This window comes from Passer montanus, unplaced genomic scaffold, assembly GCF_014805655.1.
Source record: "Passer montanus isolate IOZ18808 unplaced genomic scaffold, ASM1480565v1 scaffold2, whole genome shotgun sequence".
Taxonomy (NCBI): Eukaryota; Metazoa; Chordata; class Aves; order Passeriformes; family Passeridae; genus Passer; species Passer montanus.
In genome coordinates this window covers 29,106,618-29,130,369 of record NW_024366591.1, presented here as the reverse complement: position 1 = coordinate 29,130,369, position 23,752 = coordinate 29,106,618, and the positions used below count along the sequence as shown (strand labels likewise).

General features: G+C 38.2%; 1 protein-coding gene across 1 annotated transcript in view; it reads left to right on the top strand.

Annotated features, from left to right (window-relative positions):
- MSH2 (mutS homolog 2) overlaps nt 1–23,752 on the top strand; it is a 43,368-nt gene that overhangs the window by 16,783 nt on the left and 2,833 nt on the right. Inside the window, exons 6-13 of the mRNA XM_039707699.1 lie at nt 5,636–5,835; nt 10,893–11,002; nt 13,024–13,147; nt 14,172–14,322; nt 16,554–16,651; nt 17,690–17,935; nt 19,413–19,617; nt 19,854–20,101. Coding sequence (XP_039563633.1) covers nt 5,636–5,835; nt 10,893–11,002; nt 13,024–13,147; nt 14,172–14,322; nt 16,554–16,651; nt 17,690–17,935; nt 19,413–19,617; nt 19,854–20,101 — 1,382 coding nt within the window. The remainder of the gene's footprint in view (nt 1–5,635; nt 5,836–10,892; nt 11,003–13,023; nt 13,148–14,171; nt 14,323–16,553; nt 16,652–17,689; nt 17,936–19,412; nt 19,618–19,853; nt 20,102–23,752) is intronic.

The window sequence follows — 23,752 nt, the reverse complement described above, 5'->3', positions numbered from 1 at the left end:
TTGCTGTAGGCTGGGCTTCCTCCAGGGTGTTAAAATACTGTGTGTCCTGTGTGAAAAAGAAAATCCAGTTAGAACAGGTAAGGTGGTGGCTATCATTTTACATGTCTAGGTTAAGCATGTCCAGGGAGGATTTGCTTTGGATACATTGGATTAAGAAAAGATCTGAGTTTGAAAGAAACCTGAGGGAAACAAAATAATGGTATGTTAGGTGTTTTTCCGCTTTCCTTATATAAGGAAAACATGAAATTAAATGGATATAGCTGTCCATATTCTGAAACTTGTGGAGAGATGAAAGTCTCAGTATATTTTAAAGCAGTGCTTAATATGCTGCTTTTGGAAGTGGTATTTTCTGATTAAAATTCTGCATAATCAAGTAGAACAGTTGGACAGGAAAGTTGGTCTTAATCTGCAAAGAAATCCTTTAGGAGACAGAAAATACAAATGTGTGCTCTTCAGAAGACTCAGCTGTTAGATAGTCAGGGAGTTACAACCTTTAAAGTCTTCTTAAAAGTAAGTCAGCTTCTCCAGTAAGAGAGGGCATTCTTAATTTATTTCAGTATTAACACTTTTTCCCTTGTGTTATGTGGAATTCTTAGTACAGTTTTTGGTTTTTTTTCTGAAAACATCTATGTGTAATTGGGATTTAAAGTCACTACCCTGAAGTAATAACTAAATATTTATTACTCATTATTAAATATGTATTAGTGATTACATATGAATCCCAGTTTCATGAAATGATTAAAAAAACCCCTCCGAGTCCTTTTTTTGAGCCGAGGTGCTTAAAGGAAGTGTTTTCTTTCCAGAAAGAAGGTGCAGACCTGTCCAGGATTTTGTATGATGTTGGTGGAGGAGAGATTAAAATTCTAGGTGCTTTATAACTAATCTTATTGCACACTGGTTTGTTGGTTTTTTGGGGTTTTATTTTTTTTGGGGGGGTTGTTGTTTTTTTTTTGTTTGTTTGGCTTAGTTGTTATTTCTACACACAGAATTATTTTCTTTCTTCATAAAAATCTATATACAAATCTGGCATGTTTAATGTTTTTCTGCTAACTTAAACTTTGGTATTCAGCTGTGTAAAAATCTAGAAATAAAATTAAACCCTCCTGACAACGTCTGTGTTGAGGCACCTTAAAATGGTGATGAAAAATGCTGCACAGGTGTAGCAAGGGAAGAAGCAATCTCTTCTGATGTCAGCTGTGATGCAGACATCAGTGGAATGGAACCAGTGTGTCGAGGCTCAGGAAAGTGTGCCACATATATTAGATTGAAAAAAACAGATTTTTGTTGTCTTTTTCTCTGTGTATGTGGTACATTAGCCTTCTGTCAGAAGCTGGTTCAAGAGATGCCTCTTATTAAGAGTAAAACTGGGGAAAAGATGGAATGTTTTGAGTTGGATTCTGAAATATCCAGCAGAAACGTGGAGATGATTGGGTTTTTTCCTCTCTCTGTCTCCCAGAGCACACTGAGCCTAATGATACTTGTTAGAGCACAGAATTCAAAGCTGATAAACAGCCATGGTTGTGCTTAGCAGGAATGAAAGGTGGTTACTGTTTCCAAATTAAAGAAAAGGACTCGTGCTGAGTTTCAGTTACATTTGCTGCAGTCTTGTTTGCTGGTTTTGCAAATTTAAATAACTGTCTTGAAACAGAGATTTCCTTTATGTTCTAGTGTGGTTTCACTACTTATAATTGTTTCTGTTATGTTGGCTGTGCTGCCTTAGATCTGTGGTGGAAAGTTTTGCCCTATTTTCCTTTCCTTTTGGCTGTGTGGCAGAAGTGAGTTATCTAGTGTTGTCAGCTGTTGTTTGGTTACACTTTCTTGCGTTTTTAAAATTTGTTTCTTTTTGTATTTCCTTTGTATTTCCTTCCCCCCCCACCCCCAGTTGAACTTTATATTAAAAACAACCTGTCATTTGATTTCATTATTACTTGTGAGCATTATTCATGTCTTATGGTTGCATTACCTTTCTATTCAGCAACCTTGTATGTATTCTTACCAAGAGGAAATTGTTATGCAAAATGTGGCATGAACACAAACCTGTCAGATGTGTCTTTGTGGCTGGCAAATGTAGGGGGGGAGATAGAACAGTACCAGGAAGGTCATGAAATGTTAGTCTAATTATCATGGTTTTGGCAGAGGAAAATTGTTCATGCTGATCTGAGAACTCTTTGAACTTGTCATTGTGGACAAAAAGGAGGGGAAAAAAATAAATTAGAGCTTTCAAAATGCCTTTGACAGGTCTTATCCAAGAGGCTGTTGAACAAGCTGAGGGAGTCGTGGGATGAAAGTGAAGGGTTTTGTTTTGTTTGTGCAAAAGGCACAAATGGGGGGAAAAAAACCCCTAGATCCTGGGAAAGATAAGCTCAGGACTACAGAAGCTGTGCTTGAGATGTTCTTGAATGACTTACAGCAGCATACATACAGAATGACTTGTGCAGAATTTAGTAATCTGTATGCTAGCATCACTGATTTTCTAAGGACCTCCCGGAAGAGAATCTGAGCTCTCTGACTTTAAACATAAGCCATGAAAGGACAAGATAGCATCTGATGTTGATGGTGAACTTGAATTTTGCACATTCTTCCATGTGTGAAATTGGTCATCAAAATAATAAAAAAAAAAGTATTTTTTATACAGGAAATTTCAAAGTTGAAGTAATGGAGTAGTCAGTAGTTTAAGCAGATTGGATAAACCCAGAAAACTCTTGTTTCCTGCTGCAGGAATAGTATTTCTCTGGATTAAAATTCACTTTGATAATGGATAAACACAAGACACATTCGAAATGTGTCTTGCTTAATTCTTGGTGCTTTTTTAAAGTGAAGAAATATTGGGATTTTTTAAAGTGAAATAAGGTGGTTTTAAACCGGAAACTCATGCCATTTTCCTCATAATAAAACTTGAAGGTATTTGCAACTAGTTCCTCTTTATGGGTTGATGGTGTGGTGGTATTTTAATAATGGAGAAATAATAAATAAGTTCATAAATATTGCATAATACCTGGGAAGTGAGAGGAGATAACATCAGGAGAGTAAAACCTCTTGTGTGTTTGCCATGACTATAACTGCTGAAGACCAGGGAAGGTAGCAGCAGGAATACATGGGTGTGCTAAATGGAGAAGTTTCTCATAAATCCTGCTTTGTTTCTGCCAAAGGAATTGTTTCCAGATTATAGGACTAAAAATGACCGAGCTGCTGTGGGGAGGTTCATGTTGGCAAGTTTGGTTCCTTCTCTAATCCCTTAGGGGGGAAGGAGCACATCTCCTTCCCAGCTCCTAGTGGGCTCGTATTTAGGGTGTTAAGCAGCTGTATCAGGTGTTTTTAGTTTGATTTAGTTCTTATTCCTTTTTTTCCTCAATATTTAAACAACATCTGGTCTTTAAAAGCTGTGTTTGGTCACTGGTGGCTGCTGGTGCTTCTGAGAGAAGAGCTTGTGATGTGAGCCCTGAGTGAGTCTGCTGGGTGAATGGATTTGTGGTAAACATGGCAGTGTATCTGCTGTGATGAGATCCTGTACTTCTTGTTATTCCTCCAAACCATTTGACAGAAGTCTGAAAGCTAGAAATTGTGCTCAGAAACACCAACAGGGATCAGAATAGAAAATTGCTTGGCTTTTATGATATTTCTCATCAAAGTCTTGTTCTGTGTTCCTGCAGTAGGTATCTTCAGTGCTTTCCTGTCTATTTCTGACAAGCTCTGTGTACATGCTGAAACTTTAATGTTTCTTTTGGAAGTAAAGCACCCTCGTGTCTCACTAATGTCAATCTCTCAATTTATGTATTAAGGCTGTAGTTGAATAGGTAAACGTAGAGGTAGGATCCTTCTCTCATCTTTTTCATTGTTTTTTTTTTGGGTTATAATACAGAAGATTCACTGGAGTGTGGGGGTTTTTGAAACAGAAGGAATTTTTTGTGTACAGAAATGTACCACTACCTGTCCAGGGCTCTCTACCTCTTGTGTTGCTTTAGCCAAAGCCTTTTTTTCCTGTCTTTGCTAATTACCCGAGGCAGTGGACTGTGTTAACCCCTGTGTAGTGCTGCCAGTGTCTGGCACTCTGCACAGCACTGCAGTGTGTAATGTAGAGATTACTGCTGTCAGAATGACAAAAAAATTGTAATTTCCAATGCAGTTTGCAAGTGCAGATGTTACTGTAATTGAAACAAATGCATTTTTCTGCCAGTAAGCAAATGGGCAGGAATAATGTGGTGGAAGCTGTCCTTTCCTTGCTTGCATGTCTCTAGATAAAATTAACTTCTCTGCTGAAGCAAAGATCTTGATAGATATTATTAACCAGAAATCAGCACAGTATGTAATATGGGGAGGTCTCTGAAGGAGGCAGAGCTCTTCCTTGGTGTTCTGGAAGTGTGATCAAAGAACACTGACCTCCCTGGAGTTCCAAAATTAACAACATCCGACTTCTTTTTTTAACAGCAAGTGCAAGATATGTAGAGATGGCAATATTAACTGATGCAAAAACCCCAAAAAATGTATGAAAATGTGCTTGCATTCTAGTGGAGAAATTCAATTTAATGCTCTGTCACTTCTTGTTGAGATTTATGCTTGCTTTGAGCACTTGAAGAATATTTATTTCACTATTTTAAAGCCCCCATACATAAAATTAAAAAAAAAACAACCAGAAAAAAACCCCAACAAAATACCAAACCAAAATTACAGGGAGCAACAGCAAGGGAAGGCAAGCTGGGAGTCAGTGGTTACAAGGCTGGCAGACAGTACCCTCAGTGATAAGAGTGCAGTCCCCAATGCCTGCCATGAGGCAAACAGTAGTTTGGAAGTAGTTGGCATGGATTTACAGAGGGAAAATTGTGGCTGGCTATCCCTTCTACAATAGATAAACTAGGTAATTGGATAAGGGAAGAGCAGGAAATGTTGCTTCTTGTGGCTTGAGCTGTCGCTGTCTCCTGTTACATCTCACAGGGCAGGGACTAGGTCAGTAGTAGGTCATGGATCAGCACAGTGTGGTGCACTGAAAACTCAGCCAGCTGCCAGGCTCAGGGGCATGATGTCCCTTTGGAGGTCAGTCACAAGGGCTGTCTTCCAGGGGTTGACACTGGGACCATCCTTGAGGTACCCAGGATGTGCAGCTGGCTTTAGCTGTGACCCTGCTTTGAGCAGGGGTGGAATAGTCAGTACCCAGGGGTGCCTTCCCACTGTGAGGATTCCCATCCTGTGGTCCAGGGTTGCACAGCTGCACAGTGTCCATGTTGGCCTTGACCACAGGGACCTAAACTCTGCCAGCAGTGGGGTTTTTTTTCCTGCTTAATACCTCTTCTTCCATAGACTACTATGGAAGACTTTTTTCCTAGTGAAGGAAAAGGATTAATCTCAAAGTAAATTCTGAGTCAGCTTTACCTGCAGGATAGATGTTGGCATTTGTGACAATGCTGTTCATTAGAAACCCTGACTGTTCAAAACTACAGAAGCTTGACACGAGTTAAATCTCCTTGCTTTCTCAGCTCATGTGCTGTCCTGTTTTCTTTTTTTTTTTTTTTTTTTTTACCAGGGAAGCTGGCCAATGGATACAGCCATAGAGAAAACACAGATAGAAACTGTCACATAACTGATGACATAAAAGAATTACAGATCACACCATGCTAATCATGGTTATGAATTTCTCATGTAGGTTGAATTTGGTGGAAGCTTTTGTGACGGATCCAGAACTACGTCAGTGCCTTCAGGAAGATCTGTTACGTCGCTTTCCAGACCTAAACCGGCTGGCAAAGAAATTTCAGAGACAAGCAGCAAACTTACAAGACTGCTACCGAATGTTCCAGGCTATCAATCAACTGCCTAATGTTGTACAAGCACTAGAAAAACATGAAGGTATTGCTACCCCCATCTATTCCCAATGTTTTGTGGTATGCTGATGATGCAAAGAAATAGAGCGTAGATTTCCAAAGATGACTTTTTTCCCCTGTGTGCTTTTGTGGCAGGAATAAAGCTTAAACATATTTGAATTTTAAACGAGCTGAAATTCCGAAATGCCAATCAGATACTTAAGAATATTCATAGCCAAATCTTTGCAGGAAGATGTGTTCCAGTTAGTGTGTAGCTGGGATGCTTGTACTGTTGGGGGGTGGTGTGGGAATCTTTGACATGGACTTTTCTCTAGGAATTCCTGACCAACTGTTGAGCAGTTGTATCAGGTGTCTTTAGTTTGGTTTAGTTCTTATTGCCTTTTTCCTCAATATTTAAATAATACCTGGTCTTTAAAAGCTGTGTTCTTACTGTGATCTTACAAACAAGATACCATTCATACAATAGTGTTGTCATCCACTTCAGGTTGTAATTACACACAAAATCCCCCCAGTTTAAGTATTAGTGGTATAACTCAAATGGCTTTTTAAAAACATGATGCTCCTGTATTTGATACAAGTAACATGGCAGGATTTCTTCCAGTCCTTATTAGCCGGAAGCACAATGCTGTGACAAGCAAGTCTAGAAAGTACAAAAGCTGCTATTTTTTTTCTCTTTTCTGTGTATTACCAAGAAAATGCAGAATGAGATCAGCATTCAATTTAGCAATAGCAGTTCTAACCTACCAGAAAGATTATTTCTGTTGAAGCCCATTAATTTGGTAGAAATTCCCTTTGTGTAAAGCAAGCACCAAAGCCTGAAAAACAAATGTTGTTTGAAATGGCATGGTTACAAAAATTTCTTTCCTCTATTTGATTAGAAAATAAAGCTAATCAGTGTCTTGTGCTCAAGTAATGAAACTTCTACAAGATTAATCTTAAAATAGATCAATTTTTGGTTATTGTCTGTGTTATTTCCATGAGCAGTTAAGATCTGAAACTCTGAAGGAACTGACAGATGTAACTGTTTTGCTTGTTTTTATTTTTAAAGAGCTGTGTCACTCTTCAGCTACCTCAGTTGTGTCCATTTGGCTTTTCCAAACAGACTCTGCTTGTTTTAGCCTTGACATGGAGCTCTTGGATTCCTATCCTATACTGAGGTGTTGTTAGTTCAGAATGCTGGCTTCCTGTGTTTACTTCTTTTTATATTAGTTGCCATTTGGATCAACAGAGTTCCTCTGTCATAACACTAGGGTAGGAAAACAATTCCATTTTTAGAGTTTTGGGGAGCAAGCTGTGTAAGGCAAACTGCTAAGTTCACCATATGGAAAAGTTAATAGACTGCAAAAGGTTCTTCCTGTTCTACACATGAATCAGTTGGACTAGTAGGGCAATCACCAGCAGTATATTAAAGATAGTTTAAAATAGGTGGTGTGTTATTTTTATTTTTCTTTGTACTTGTACCACCTGTTCAAAGTACATGAATGGTCTGGTAATTTTCAATGTACATGAGTGATTCAGACTGGATCTGGTAATTTCTCTGTTTCTGGCTGTACAGAGTGTTGTAACTCATCAAGGGATGGAAAGTCAGAAAGATTTTTGACAATTCTGAATATGTGCGAGTTTCAGAGCTCCCTTGCCTATGAATGGCTGTGGGGATATAGGGCAGCTCTGGGGATATAGAACACCCACAAAGCCATCAGCTGTGAGTGCCTTTCCCTCAAAATGAAGCATTGTTTTGTTAAAATCCTTGTTTTTATGGATGGTGAAAGCTGAGGAGGGGGGTGATGAGTGAAGATGGCTTTTTTCTGGTTTGGCCATAAGAAGTCTGCATAAAGATGGGAAAGAACTCTGAGTCATCAACTCATTTTGCTCTAGCTGGCAAAAGGGAGCAGTTGTTCATTACTCAGATTGCTGGGGCATGAAATTCGGATCCTTACTTCTGTCTTCTGAAGCATCTTCCTTCCCATCTCAAACAAGCACACTTTAAGTCTGTAAATATGCAGGATACAGGAGTTGTGTGCTGGGTGTCAAGTGTGTTTTTACCATACTGTACAGAGTGACTGAATACTCCTTACTGCTTGTTTCAGTCCTGTTCTTTCCCAGACTGTTGCAGTGGTGTCTTACAGCCTGTTGTGATCAAACTTGGCCGTTTCCCATCCTTTGTCATATCCAATTGATTATTCCTTCACTCACAGTGGAAACACATTTATCAATGTGTCATCTTACTCAGTGCTACATTTTACTTCATTTCTATTAGCCCAGTTTTCAAGGTGTTGATCTATTTCTGATTTATCTTATTCCAATATAAGCTACTGATAGCTTCCATATTGTATATTTTAGTGACATTTATAAGCAGCCTTCTTTTCTGCATTAATATGAATTCACACATCTTAAAGAGATAAATGCTTCTGTGAGCCCTGGAGGAACTGATGTCCTTTCAGCTTGTTCATCTTTTGCAAGTGGGTGATGTCCTCTTTATCTGCACTCTGGTCATGGCATAAGTCATAGATCTTGCACCTTGGCACCTCCTGTGGCACCATGCTGAATGCTTTAGAAGAGCCCAAATAAGGTCTGCAGAGTCCCCTTTGTCTCAGGCATTCAGTATTTCAGACAGATGCTGCACCATATGAATATTATCTACCTGTAGAAAGCCTATACTGTTTTTTATCCCAATTTCCATTGTTCTTTTCCTTTTATCCCACTTTCTACTGCACTATCAAAATGACTGGTGCACTTAATCATTGGGATTTGTCTGTTTTGCCTGGATAGAGCAGTGTCATTTTGCTGCCAAACTAACTGTGTGCTTCAAGTCTGAAGATTAGTGTTTTATTTTAATTGCCAGACAACATTTTTAAACCATATTAATAGTCAAGTCTTTAACATGTGTAATAAACACTTGTCTGTGCTTCAGTAAGTAAATTATGGTTTAAATTAAAAACTGCACCTGGGCACAGAGAGGCTTTGTGATCAATATGCATCTCTGCTTTTGATGGTACATAGCTCTATTAGTCTTTCTCTCAGTGGTTACTTTCCATCCTAATAATGTTGAGTAGGTGCAAAAGAGCATTTTTTTTTCACTATGCATCTTTTCTGTGAGTTAATGAATACAGGTGCAAGACATGTTGGAGTTTAATTTAGAATTTTTCAGTGGTGTTTCTTGCTCATATTCTTGTAATGCCAGGTGTTTTAAGAAAAGCATGTGCAAATACCTTTTGTAAACCCTGACTCCACTGTTTTACTTCCTTTGAGTGCTGGATACCAAGTTTGAAGTTAGATTAAAAGAGAAAATAAATTTTGCAGTGTTCTGTATCAGTTGGACCCATACAAATGAATGTATGCAAATACATCAGTATTTTATTTACTTACATATATTCTAATATATTCTAAATTTTGAATGCGACATTTCCTGTGGTGTCCAAGATGTACCCTTCAAGCTTAAATAATGAAATGGCATCATGAAACTTCCCTACTGAAGAAAACAAATTATAATAGCTATTTTAAGTTCAAGCACAATTGTTTTTCACTGATTCAAGAATATTGAAGCTCATTTCATTGTGTGTGCCATGTATTCTGTCAGCTGGAGCACTGGGAACTGCTAAGACCACTCTGAAGAAAGGACATGAAACCTTTTCTGCTCTTCAGTCTCTTTCTTCTTTGTTGACTGCTTTTATTTTATAGGTTGGTTTAGATGTGTCTTTTTACAGAAGGGAAAAAACCAAGATACCAAGAGAGCAAGCAAGAAATTTGAAGGAATTGAAAACAATCATTATTTCATATCTCTTGGTTTTGAAGATTTTTTTAGTCATCAGAAAACTCAATTTTTGCAAGTTCAGTAATCTCTCAATAATATGTAATTTTTTTCTCTATTAATAGATATTAGTCAGTTTAGAGCTTCCACTTTAAAAGTTTGAGGGACTGGGGAAGCAAAAAGGCATGGTAGAAAAAGAAATCAAACCAAACTTTTTCTTTCTACTTCAACTGAGAGAGGAGAGATTCACTTGGGTAATTGTGTCCTCACTGTGTGACTTCTTTAAATTTCTATGGCACTTTTTCTTAGCAAAGGCTAGGACTTTTTTCTTACTCTGGTAAGAAATTGAGAGGCTGTGGAATATCCAGAGCTTAATTCTGTATTTCTCTCTTAATGTGCAAAGCCTTGCCTGTAAGCATTAGAGGCAGCAACATGATTCTGTATGTAATTCAGTGAGTCTAAGCTCATAGCACTGGATTCATTTTGAGGCATTTTTTGTAAATCATCTAGTCAATAATGCTAATTTTTCTGTGATTAAATCATAACTTGAAGTGGCTGCAAAGATGTAAACATGCATTTATTGACAGAGGGTTTCCACAGCTGGCTGCTGGATATTGGTGCTTATTTGTAGCTTATGTGTACCTGAAGAAAATACTTCCTTCACAAATGTGGCAATATCTGTGTATGTTAATTTAACTGTGAGCTGCTCTTGGTGTTCAATTCTTTTGGTGTTCCATGGACTTCCAGCCAATATGTGTTCTATGCAGTTTGACTTGGTGCTGCAGAGTATCTCTGTTAATTTTGATGCCTTCCTGTCTAGTGGAAGGAGGTTACTTAAACCTGGTTATAATATGTAGTCTTTTTTGTGTAAAACAAAAGCTGATAACATACACTTCAATTGCTATGTCCATGTTGTCATTACCAAATATTCCCAGTATTATGTAATATTTTATTAAGAAGAATGAAAAGCTGTGAGTGTGGAAGATAAGACCTACATTTTTTGCAGAAGGCATGTCAACTTTTTATGTGCAAGAGTTGGTAATATTCAGACAATGGGTTTGCTTTTATACTGTTATTTGTTGTTTTACTCACAGTAGAAGGGAATTAATATCCCCAGTTATGAACAAAGGTGACAGAATAAGTACAAGCTAAATCAGAATGTAGATGGGATAATGCCAGTTTTAGAAAAAGGTACATGTGTTTCAGTGAAATAGTCATAGCCCATCTTTGTAAAACTAACCAGCTAAGCAGTTGTGTTGTTTGTCTTGGGTAAGTGAATTCTGGTAAATCTGTGGGGTTTGTGAATGATAATTTTTCCTGTTTGTTTGTAACAGGAGCTCACCAGATGTTGTTGTTGGCTGTATTTATAACACCTCTTAATGATATCTGCTCTGACTTCTCAAAGTTTCTGGAGATGATAGAAACAACATTGGACATGGAAAAGGTATGAAATGTTGTGTGGGTGGAATTTACTCAGCAATTAAAGTTTCTTATTGAACTTTGCAATCTGCTCTATATGAACTAAATTTAATTGATCATCTGTATTAAGTAGCTAGTGGTAATTTAGCTGCATATAGAATATATGCTGCATTTAGCAATATATGGAGGCAGTTATTAGTATATCAGGGTACTCAACAGGATATTCACCCACTATCTGAAATTATCTAGCTAGTGAACAACTGCTGTGGGTGCATTGATGCTGTGGACCTGAAACTATTTTTTAAAGATCTCATCAGTATTAAAAGTGGAGAAGTAATTTTGTCATTTCTCTACTTTGTGTTTTTAAAGTTACAGTAACATGTCTCAAATCCAGAATGTAGCTCAGGGTATGTTTATTACCTGGGGAGTCTTTTAGGATTTTCAGGTTTTTTTATTAACCAGGGGTTAGGATTATCCTAAGAGAAGATCTCAGCTGACTGTAGAAACCAGAGAACTACCTAAACACGTGCCAGACATGGTAGTAAGGGCCATTTGTTGAACTTGTGAGAACTGCAGTGGATTAAAACTTTTGAACATGCATACTTTTATCCAAAGGCAGGAGCCCTGCCTTTTCTCTCTTTGTATTGTGCTGTGCATCCATCAACTGCATTTTGCTGTTTATGGAAGGACTTGTTTGATTGACATGTTGCTGTAATTTGTGATGTATGGTAATGAAGAAATTTATAGCTTTATACCAGTTACAGACCATCTGTTGATGCAGTTTGTGTGCCCTGGGACTCTGTTTTCTTTAAAGGTAACAGCTGTTTAAGCCTTCACCCTTCATAGTCCAGCTCTTCAAATTTCTTTTCAGGTTCTACTTTAAAAATGTTTTGTTGTCCTTCTAAACAGAATAACAAGTCAGTTATTTTTAGTCAAATCCCATCGAATCTGGCATGTTAAGTTTGATTTTTTCCCCCCCTCAAGGTACTGGAAAATGTCTGTAGATAAACCAACACTGGTTTTACTAGAAGAATAAACCTTGTCCCTGTGAACATTACAATTTGAACTTTGACTTGAAATTCCTCTTGGATTTTGAGGGAGTTCAAATAAAATACGTAGTTCTATTCTGAGTGCAATTGAAGGATAGGTTGTCATAGCAACTAAATTATGTCAATAATCCATTCTAATATAAAAAGAAACATCTAAGTTCAAAAAGCGTGGGATATGGTTATTCATTTACCTAGCTGTAATAAAAGTTGAGAAACTGTCACTTCCATTCCTGTTTATCACAGAATCATAAGGGGACTTTGAAAAACCATCTACTCCAACCTCCTCCTCAAGTCAGGGCAACTTCAAAGTTTGGTGGTGCTTTTGGTACATAGCCACCTGGCAGTGGAAGCACAGGGAAGGGAGAGAAAAAAGATGAAATACAACAAAAAGATGAAATGCTTCATCCTTGCCTCTGAAAATGTTAAGCTTAGAAGGAACCATATCTGCTTTTCAACTCAAGAGCTGGGTTGAAATTGGTAGGATTTTTGTGACACTGTGCACGTTCCTTCCTAAACCTCTAGAGTCTCTTTTGGGGCAAAAATTACTGATTCAGAAACTTCTGTTTCCAAAAGCTTCTTGTTTTGAAGCACCCCATGCTCTGTCTTGATTAGCTGCCTAAGTCCGGGGTAGCAGACAGATCATGTGCATGACAATTTCATTCCCTCTGACTTCTCTTTTTGCCCTGCCTGCTACTCAGTCATTTGTTTGCAAATAAATGTGCAGACAACTCCATTTCAGCAGAAAGGAGTCTGTTAAATTGGTATATTTTGTGTGTATGAAGTACATTATGTGAGAAAACAAGCATTTGAGGTGTGTTTGTTTTGCAGTTGAACCAGACACCAACTATCACAAACAACATTGCATGACAACATTATATATGTATAAAAAATTGAGTGAATTATTAAGTAAATTCACTTAACTGCATATGATCAAGAAGATTTTTTTTTTCTTATTGCTTATGTTCATATATATTTTTCCTTGTTATTTTTCCTCCAGGTGGAGAATCATGAATTTCTTGTCAAGGCTTCTTTTGATCCGAATTTAACAGAATTAAGAGAGAAGATGAATGAACTGGAAGAAAAAATGCAGTCCCTACTAAAGACTGCAGCCAAAGAACTAGGTAGGGTTTGGACCTGCCTTTGATTTGTGTCTCATTTGTGAAGTGTTTTGCAATCAGGTGATGAAAACGGGTGTAAAGAAGTTAAAGGATGTTTGCATTATTTTATTACTGAGTTGGACTGACTTTGGTTGTTGCAGTACAAGCTGTTGAAAACAGAGGGATATTTGGCTTATAACTTTGCCTTAATTTTTTTTTAAACATTCCAAACTATTTCAGAAATGATCATATATGTTGCAGAATCCATTTTGTAGAACTGTAACTCATCAAACTCTTGGCTAAGTCTAGTTTTGTTTTACATTCTTTGAGGACCTGCAAAGAGACTTTTTTCCCCTCTTCTGTGCATTATCCTGAGTGTCCATTCAGCTTTCTTTTATGTTCCTTGCAAAATGTAATTCATAAGCAATTGAGACATTTAAAGTGTTGATTTTCCTATGCAGAAGATTCTATGTGCAGCTGATGAATCGGGCATTGAAAGAGCAAACTTTAAGAAAAAGAAAAAGCCACCAATTTCTAATGTAAATATGGCAAGGAAAATTGGCAACACTGTACTTATTTTGGGTTACACCTTTAGGAACTTGCATTTAGAGCTTACATATTTTTTTAAAGTGTAAAGATAATACTTGGATGAGAAGAAGGAAAGCCAAGATTGTGTAGGGATGGAGTGAGAAATCTTGTAAGAGAACTTTGTGTTAATAGAGGGATCACAAGAGTGCAGGTGCTGTGCTAACAGCAGCAATGCAGAATGTCCTTGCATTTTTCACCTTCCTGGAGAATTCATAGCAATAATTGTGAGCCTGATTTGAATATGCAGTTTGAGAGCATCTTGAAGTAAGAGCAGAGAATGAATCCATGTATTTGTGTTTGGTCTGGGTATTTCTCATAGCTGTATAGAACCAAAGCAAGTCTACTCAATTAGGTCATGTAAGAGAGGCTAAATCATGGGAACTGAGTGGGTAGGAATAGCACAGGCTGCAGGATTTGAGATAATACAGCTGGTTTCTCTTTCTTTGTTTTCATCTGAAAGGTTTGGAAGCTGGCAAAAGTATCAAACTGGAGACAAACTCACAGTTTGGGCATCACTTTAGGGTAACTTGTAAGGAGGAAAAAGCGCTCCGTAACAATTCGAAATATGGAATCATTGATACACAGAAGAATGGTGTGAAATTTACTAACAGGTATGAGATGATATTGGTAGCTTTTTAAGCCTGTTCTGAAAGTAATAGACTTGTTCCTTTATAATTATGCTGATGAACTGGATTCCCTACAAACCTTTTTGATTGGCTCACAGATTGAAATATTGAGCAGGACTGGCATAGAGTTTATGTTAAAAGCTGTATTCCTCATTTATGTTGCCAACTGTTGTCTATTTTTGGCCCTTTGACTTGGGCTAATTTCTCTGTTTTAGCAGCAGCAAGTATCATAATTGCTTTTACTGTGAGTGTTTATACAGACACAAGCTGCAGTAGGGAAGGAGCTATTTATGTTTATCACCAAATGTGACATGCAGAATTCTGTTGCTGATTACCTTTTTTTTCCCTTTGTTCCAAATCGTCTCTAATTTTTGTTAGTCCTGTGTATTGAACTTCAATTCTATGGCACTTTTGATTGAGCTGTTAAAAAAAATTTAAGTCTTCAGGCTAATTGCATTGAGGCTGTTTCAGTGTGTCCTTGTCTGGACAGCAGTTCTGATACAGATTAGCTGAAAAGTCTATATTTTTTGTTGAATTTTAGCTCTTTCCAAGTGTTTTAGCAGGAGCAGAGGCTGCATCAGTTATCAGATGTTTCTCTGTTCTTCAGTGTTTTTACACAGAGGAAACAAAGTAGAAAGTTGAATGTGCAGAATTGGGTAATAACTTAGGTTGAAGGCTGCTTCTTATCCCTCACTCAAAGCTGATGCACCTTGGAAATCAGATCTATCTCAAGCTTAGATGGGGTAGCCCAAGGCTTTGCCCAAGTGCCCATCCTCTCAGTGTCCTTCACAGCCTTGTGGGCACAAGTTCCAGTGCTGAATTACTATTTGTGAAAACTTTCCTAATCAGATTTAATGAGAATTTTCCTCGCAGAAACTTGGGATCTGAATATCTCGTTATTTTGCTCTGCACCTCCAAGGAGAGTCTGCTCCTTCTTCCCTCCAGGCTGATCTCAGATTCTCTCAGCCTGGGCAGGCATCTCTCTCAGTCTTGTCCTTGTGTGCTGTGTGCTCCAGCTCTGCACCTTTGTGGTGACCGTCTGCTCCAGGTTCAGTGTTGGGAAGATAAACCCAGAACCAGAGATGTCATCTCAGGAGTGCTGAATAGAGGGGAAGAATGGGGAAGAATGATTTCCTTCAACTTGCTGGACCAACATGCTTGGTCTTCTCTGCCTCAGGGGCACACTGCTGGCTTGTGTTCAGCTTCTTGGTGGTGTAGAGGCTGGTTTTTGTTTATCACTCACTTTCATAGTAATAAATCCTTATCTTTGAAAAGGAGGGCAAATGTATTGGTTCACACCAGGCAACATGTTGGTGTATTTCACACCAATTTACTTAAATGAACAAAGTGTAAACCTTAATTGCATTTTGTTTTAACATTTATTCGGAGGATATTTTTTAAAAACATCCATGAAATGTAAACCAGCTTTTTCTTGTTCTAAATATGTTGTGAATCTAAATGTATGATGAAGTTAGGCTTTTCTGTAACTGAGAAGATGTACTTAGAACCTGTACTTTGTCATCTGTTACTTCCCCTTAGTGAGGCAGCCCATGCATCACTAATAAAAAAGACTTCTCTGTGCTTAGTTAAGTTATAGTTGCTTCTGTAGGTGGTACTGGAAGCACAAGACTGACTTCTGCCTGCAGTGTGGGCACACTACTTGGGTGTGTTTCTTATTCAATCTTGCAGACTCTTGTTCTTTGTTTAGGAGACAAGCTTGAGAAGAATAAAAACTTGTTTAAACTCTTTATTCTTTATTTCAGCTTGCCTTAGTTTGAAGACCAGAACCTGTTCATAGTGACATAACTTAGGTTTTTACTAAGTGAAGGAACTCAATGCCTTCAGATCTGATAAGCCTGTTGTAGGACTCTGGGCTAATTACACAGTTGCTTAGCAGCAAAATAGCCAGAAATTCAGTTTTAAGAGCTAGTCCTTATCACATAGCAGCTCTGTAACAAACTTAGATGATGATGTCATGTGTTGATGCTAGAATTTCTGGTTTGGCCCTTATTGGTGATCTTAAACTTGGAATTAATCTTGAGACTGCCTTGGTGTGGATGAACTGTAGCTCAGTTGCTTTGTGGTCTTTGTGCTGAGCCTTGCTGTTAAAACAGGTGGGGACACTTGGTGTAGAGTCAGATGAGGAGGCCAAAAGTTTGGCCCTGTAGGTGAAGGCAGAACATCCCAGCTTCTAAATACTCTTGTTTTGTTCACAGCAAACTGAGTGCCATCAATGATGAATATATAAAGAACAGGGAGGAGTATGAAGAGGCTCAGGATGCAATTGTTAAGGAAATCATCAACATTGCTTCAGGTGAATATGCCACTGTTGATGTGTGTCACCATCTGGAGTGCTGGGAGGGAGGACTTGCTGTTTCTTTGAGGGTCTTTTACAGAGACTAATATTCTCAAAGAATTGGTGTGAAAAGTGAGGTGTGGCTTTCAGACACCTGTTGAAAGTTTGAAATATTAATTGTCTTCTGTTGCCAGACCCTTTCCTGGCATTGCTGCAGATGTGCAATGATGAGTTATGTGCAAATGTTAATCCCATAACGGGAACAAAATTAAGGCCATAAGGGTCACATCTATCCTCCACCTACCTCCCTGACTCTGGGCATCTTCACCCAGACAGCAGAAGAGGTAAAGGACAGCAGAGAACTGAAGGAGTCGGACCTGAGGTCTAAGAACATTGATATGCAATATAAGATGAAGTTAGTCACTGCTTATATGGCAATAAAAAATACTGGTTTTCTAAGTTATTTCCATAAATTTTGCTCCAAGATTGCCTACTTATACAGGGCATTCTTTACTATCCTTCACCAAAATTAGAAGAAACACTGGGGAATTTGGGCTGTAGACTCCAGTCACTCATCCCTTTCACAGAAGAAAACCAAACACCAAAACTTCAAAAGCTGGTACTGGGGATGCTGGGCCATCTAGCCTGGTATCACAGGCTCTGTATCTGACAGACCTCTCCCCCATCATTCACACAAACACAGATGGCTGCTGTGTCTGAACTGTCTGTGCTGTGTCTCTCGTGTCTTTGCTTGCGTGAGCATCAGCATGCCGTGTATTATTCATGAAAGAAACTTTCTGGATTTCTAGATGAGGGAAATTAAGCAACATGGCCTCACTTCCTCCTTTTCTTAGTCTGAAGAAGTCTCCTTGGTATTCAAGGCATGGGAACTTCAGGATTGCATCCTAGGCTCTCCTGGGAGGTGACTTTCATCTTGAAATTGTTACTGCAGATGAATTAACTTGGTGGACTCCGTGTAGACTTCAAGCTACCTTCTCAGCAGGAGCAAAAGCATAGCTAATGGCATTGAATTTCCATCTCCTCTGTGCAAACCAGGTTATGCAGAGCCCATCCAGAGCATGAATGATGTGATAGCTCAGCTGGATGCCATTGTCAGCTTTGCCCACGTGTCCAACGGAGCCCCCGTGCCCTACGTCCGGCCCGTCGTCCTGGAGAAGGGGCAGGGCAGGATTGTGCTGAAAGGTGCCAGGCACCCCTGCATCGAGGTGCAGGACGAGGTGGCCTTCATCCCCAACGACATCACCTTTGAGAAGGGCAAGCAGATGTTCCACATTATTACTGGTAAATATCGCTGTTCTCTTCTTTGTTTGTTATTTACTTTATAAATGTCTCGAGTATTTCCAATAAGGATGTCTTTTTAAAAAGAAAAACCAGGCCAACAGCAAGCAAAACAAATCAGCAACCTAATAAAATCCTGTCGAAACAATTTCTCTCATCAAGGGTGAGTAGCTACTGAGTTACTCGTCTTTCTGTATGGGGAATAAGATTTAGCTCTGGAAAAGAAGGAAGGGTATTTGTAAGCTATTATTTATTGCTATTTTTGATTATATATTTTTAAAAAAAATGTCCACAGTGTTCATGTGAAATGTTACCTTTGACTATGAGTATTCTATATGTTTCTGTACATACAGGCATATTTCTCATCATCCAAACTAATAGTAATGGAATTGGTTATTGTCATTTTAGTTGTAGTGCACTGTTTGGAGAAGGTGATCACTAATTTACAAAGAGTCATTTGTGAAGAAAAGAGAGGCTGCTGGACAGTAGAAAATAAGAAATTAGTCCTTCCTTAAACACCTTGGTGAATGTAACTCCACAAGCCAGGCAACCTCAGGAGCTGGAAAGCCTGACCCTGCTAAAGTGATTTGGAAAATTCCACTAGGCATCAATTGTACTTTGTTAGTGTTTTCTTTGTGAAGTACTAAGGTTGATTTTAAATGCAAAACATGTTTCAATGACTGTACCATTTTTTACCCTTTTCTCTGGTGTAATTAAGATAATTTTACTACACACTAAAACATTTTTAGTGTTTATAAATTTAATTGAATCTTAATTTCCATCCAGATGTCCTTAACATACGTTCTGAGTAGCAAAGATCTGAAATAAGAGAATGATTAATGAGCACTTATAACATAATCAAAAAGAAAAATCAAAAATCTGAATTAATGCATAGTAACACGCTTCTTTTTCTGGTAAGCAAAAGTGTAAAACTGGTTTTAATTATCAGTTTTCTGCATAATACTTTTTATTTCATTTGTATTTCAGTTACAATTAACTGCTTAATATCTGGGTTTGGTGATTCTGGATGACCCATTAGCTTGTACCCAGTCTGTAACTAAGCCGTTTCATTTTTACAGAGAGATTTTAATAGTTCTTTGAGGTAAAAACAAATTATTACCATTCTTAAGCAGAAATAAATACTGATAATTTTTTAATTTAAAGCTTATTAGCTTTAGGTATGAAAACCTTAGATGACTGCTTATACTTTTGAAAAGTCCAAAAACTTATGAAGGCCCCTGATTTTCTGTGATCACCTTTCTTTCGAAAAAGGAGCATTCAGTAAGACAAACAAGCAAGCCTTGTTAGCCCTGGAGCCACTTGTTGCACCTGTTAGACAAGTTTGCTGCTCTCTGGCAAGAGAGTAATAAATTTACACAGTCTTTGTTCTAATTTAAAGCGTGTTCTCCTTTTAAAAAAACTGTTGCATTGTAAAAAGATGATGCTTTTTCAATTAATTTTTGGAAAATTTCTTCTTTAGGCCCTAACATGGGGGGAAAATCAACGTACATCCGACAGACAGGGGTGATTGTTCTCATGGCCCAAATTGGGTGTTTTGTGCCCTGCGAGTCTGCAGAAATAACCATTGTGGATTGTATCCTGGCTCGGGTGGGAGCAGGAGACAGCCAGCTGAAAGGAGTGTCTACTTTCATGGCTGAAATGCTGGAAACTGCCTCAATCCTTAGGCAAGTCCTGTGCTTTTGTTTGATTGTCTCAGCTGGGAGTGATGGGAAAGGAGGCACTCTAAGAGAGGTGCATTGGAGATTTTTGTTTTGGGAGGAATCTTAGTGGAGAATCTCAAGCTCTTTTTAGCTGGGTCTTTTCCCTCTTCCATGCTCTGCATCCACAGCATAACTTGTGATACTCCAATATCCAGAGTTCCTGCTGCTCTCAAACTTTACAAATGCTCTTGTGTTCTTAGGACAGCAACTGAGAACTCCCTGATAATCATTGATGAGCTGGGAAGAGGAACTTCTACCTACGATGGCTTTGGCTTGGCCTGGGCTATCTCAGAATACATTGCCAGCAAAATCTGTGGGTTTGCCATGTTTGCCACACACTTCCATGAGCTCACAGCTCTTGCTGACCAAGTGCCAACAGTAAATAACCTCCACGTCACTGCTCTGACCAGCGATGACACGCTGACGATGCTGTATCGTGTCAAGGAAGGTGAGGCTGTGTCTCAGCTTTGTGTTCCCCTGAGAGAGAAAAATCTTCATGTGTGGATTTTTGTTTTGGTCATTTTTTGGTGTTGTTGTTGGTTTTTTTTGTTTTTGTTCAAGTTGGGATTAAATATGTGATAGAGTATTTTTTGTTCGGATTTAGGTGTTTATTAGTTTTTATTTATATTACAGTCTTGTAAGTTGTGAGTTCTGCAGTGCTTTACTAATAAATTAAAAAATGGAGCCATATTTCGCTTTCTAGAAGGTCTTTTAAGGATAAACTGTTTAATTAAGTAATGACATTTAAATTATTTTTATTTTTAACTTAATAACTACTTCTGACCCTCACTGTGGACTTTTTTATCTAGTTACACAACATTACTTAAACTCATGAAGAATCAGGTAAAGAAAAACTAGGACTAGCTTCTGCTCTAAAACTTCTGTTTTGTTTTATATATATATTACTATATTCGAAAACTTTAAGTTTTTTACTATGTGATATTCCACATTTCTATTCAAACTACACACTTACAATCCTAGCTCTATTATTCAATTTTGGAAGCTTTCTCTACGGCTTCAGGTTAATTGCAGTGTTCTCTTGGGGGTCAGTGCTTGTCAGCACAGAAAGTCTAAAATTCTCAGTAACCAGGGTTCCAACAGTAATGGACAAAAAATCCCCCCACAATTCGTGTCATACTCCAGGCTTGGGGTTTATTTATATATATATATATCTATATGTATATATATATATATATATATATTCTTCTCTGTCGATGTGTGAACACAGTAGGTGGTGATGTTAATGATTATTTCTTGAGCTGTCCAGGCTATTTCTGCCACTCAGGTTGATGCTTTTGTATTGCTCCCTTTTTCTTTTTTAAAGACAGACAGAAGGGTCCCAGAAGGTTATTTTCTGTTTTCCTAAAACAGCTATTTTAACCTGCTGATGGAAGAGACTTACGTTTCTCAAACTGTTCTTTTAAAAGGAATGAATGCACCTTTTATGTGCTGACAATTTTTAATAATGTCTATTTCATTGTAATAAGACTTAGTCTGATGTTGCCCAATTTATACAGCATTTGATGTAGGAAAAATCATATGGGCAATTTTTAGTAAATGGCATCACAATGAAACAAGAATTAGCCTGTTTTGTTAGTATAATTTCAGTTAGATGTATTTAATTAAAGTCTTTTAGTGGATCCAGTTATTCCTTTCAGTATTAAATTAAACAATTTTTAATTAGGCATAAATTCCATCTATTCCTCCTGCTTCCCTATATCCCCATCATCTGTTTTTGTTCCCTTCAGCAGGAGCCTGTATTTATTGCTAAATTAAGCAGAGCTGTAACTGTGGCTTGCAAGGTGTGCCCATTTATGGCATTCTAATTTAGTTGTGAACTCTACAGCGATTTTGGATTGTTCTCACTAGAGTATTTCAGTCTGGTTGGCAACCTCTGGGCTGAGGTTTTTATTTAAAATGTGGCCAGAGTACTCCTTCTTACTCTGTGTACCTCTTAATTTTCCTCTCCTGAGTTCCAGAGTGGAGGAATGAGGAATTAGGTAACACTTGAATGGGTAGAACAGGGTTACTGCAGGACACTCTGGCTATCCTGGATCTGATGCCTTGCTGGTTTTACTCCTGTGTCATTGCTGACTGCCTATTTCTTACTCATTTCTTCTGGTTTTAAATCCATGGAATTACTTCATTTCTTGCCCCTACATTACACGTATGACCACTTCTGATTTTGTGTTGCCCTCTGGGTATAATCTTGCAGTTGGGTTTTGGGTACTGTTCTGTAAAGCTGTGGGAGACTGCTCTGAGCAAGGGGAATCAGAGCAGGAGCAGAAGTGCTTCTCCTAGGGAATGCTCAGTTTTTGCTTTAATATTACTCCAAATTGCTGTGGCCCTGATTCCCAGCCAGGCCCACTGCAGAGGAGATGTCTGTGGTTCTTTCCTAGTTTGCTGTTCCCCATCTTCTTCAGCACATGTTGAGCTCCTCCCACAAAGTGAAGGTTTATGCTCAAATTGGTGCTTAAAAGGTGGCTTAGTGCGGCATTGGAACCGCATAAAAACAGTCATAAACTGCTGCAAGTGTACCTGGATACCAGGTGGTTTTTGTGCAGCAAGAGATGGTGATGTACAGGCTCTCTCTGGGTGCCTTAGTTGGGGCATGATGGTTGAGGAGGGGGTCAATATACACTATATCAAAACCTTCTACATCCTTTGGAGCAGCAGCAGCTCGTACAGTGAAGCCTCCTAATATTCCCCAGACAGTTGGGTGGCTTCTCTTTCTTCAACCCACTCCTTTTGTTTTTAAAACCTGTATTAATTCAGCCATTCTGGTCATGATAAGAACTGTAGAAGCCCAGTTTCCTATTTTTCTTCAATCAGTTTTGCCATTTTTAGTCATGCACATCTTTTCTTTGTACATGCAGTGTCTTTTCGTTCCATCCATTTTCTTGGAAGTGCTGTTGAGCATGGAGTCACAACATTTTTATCTATCTACTTAAACCTCTGTCAGAGGAGATGCAACACTGTGAAATCTTCATCTTTAAATACCTGGTCTCCACTCAGATATCCATCTCTCACCTAAGTTTTTGCAGTTAGTGTTATCCTCCTTCCCTTTTGGAACTGATATAGTGCTCCATCAGGGATGTGCATCTAGGCAGCTGGGATACAGCTGTGTTTTGAAACAAGTAGCCGGTTTGATGTAGTTTGAAATGCATAACCAGACCTGAAAAGCATGACAAAGAACTTATATACAGTGTTTTCAACCATGTCTTTGTGCTTCAAGAGTGACAAAATCACTGGAAGAGGAGACACATGAAGTACTGTTCTCCAGGCCTCTGCTCAGGATTCTCTGAGCTGAGAGCTGAGTTAGCTCTGGGTCTGGGGAGGTGTGTCTTTTTAAAACAAAATCAGGAAGACTAATTCCTGCTTAAATGGGTTCATTTCCTTTAAGAAACCTGGGAGATTACAGGGTTAATAAAACAGAAAAAGTCTGAATACTAAGTTTTCCTTCATCTATTCTTTGGTTACCTGGTATTTAATAGATGATTAGTTAACAAAAAACCCTGTCATTTTGCAAGTGTAATTAATTTATTCTTAACTCCTTGCTGGAGACCAGCATTAAAAGGATGTAGTAATATCTGTGGGAGGACAAATGGAATTATGATAATGTAAACAAATAAGAGTTGATAGATTTTATCAGAGGGTTTTTGATACTGAAGTGAAAATTGTTTTATGTAACTGTGTATAATTTACATATTCTGAGCAATTATGAGGACTTTTCTTGAACACTTTATAAACAGTGTATTAATTGAAGTAAGTGTGAAGTTACAGTTGAGGGATTTTGATATAATTAAAGATGACTTGGAGACTGAGGAATTATGTGATACAGATGCAAAGGAGGAGAGAGATGACAGAATACAACATTTTTAATATTTATCTATACACACACAGATATATATTTATATAGGTATAGAGTAAATGTCAGAGGTACCTATTAAAAACATGCAAATTATTATATTCTACACACTGTGCCAAAATGCTTTAATACAAATCATTGTTTGATTTGATTCATATACTAGAGGGAAATTCTCTCTGCCTGAAGAGTTTTCCATTTCTTGAAGCACTTTGGAGCTGTGCAATTACTGCT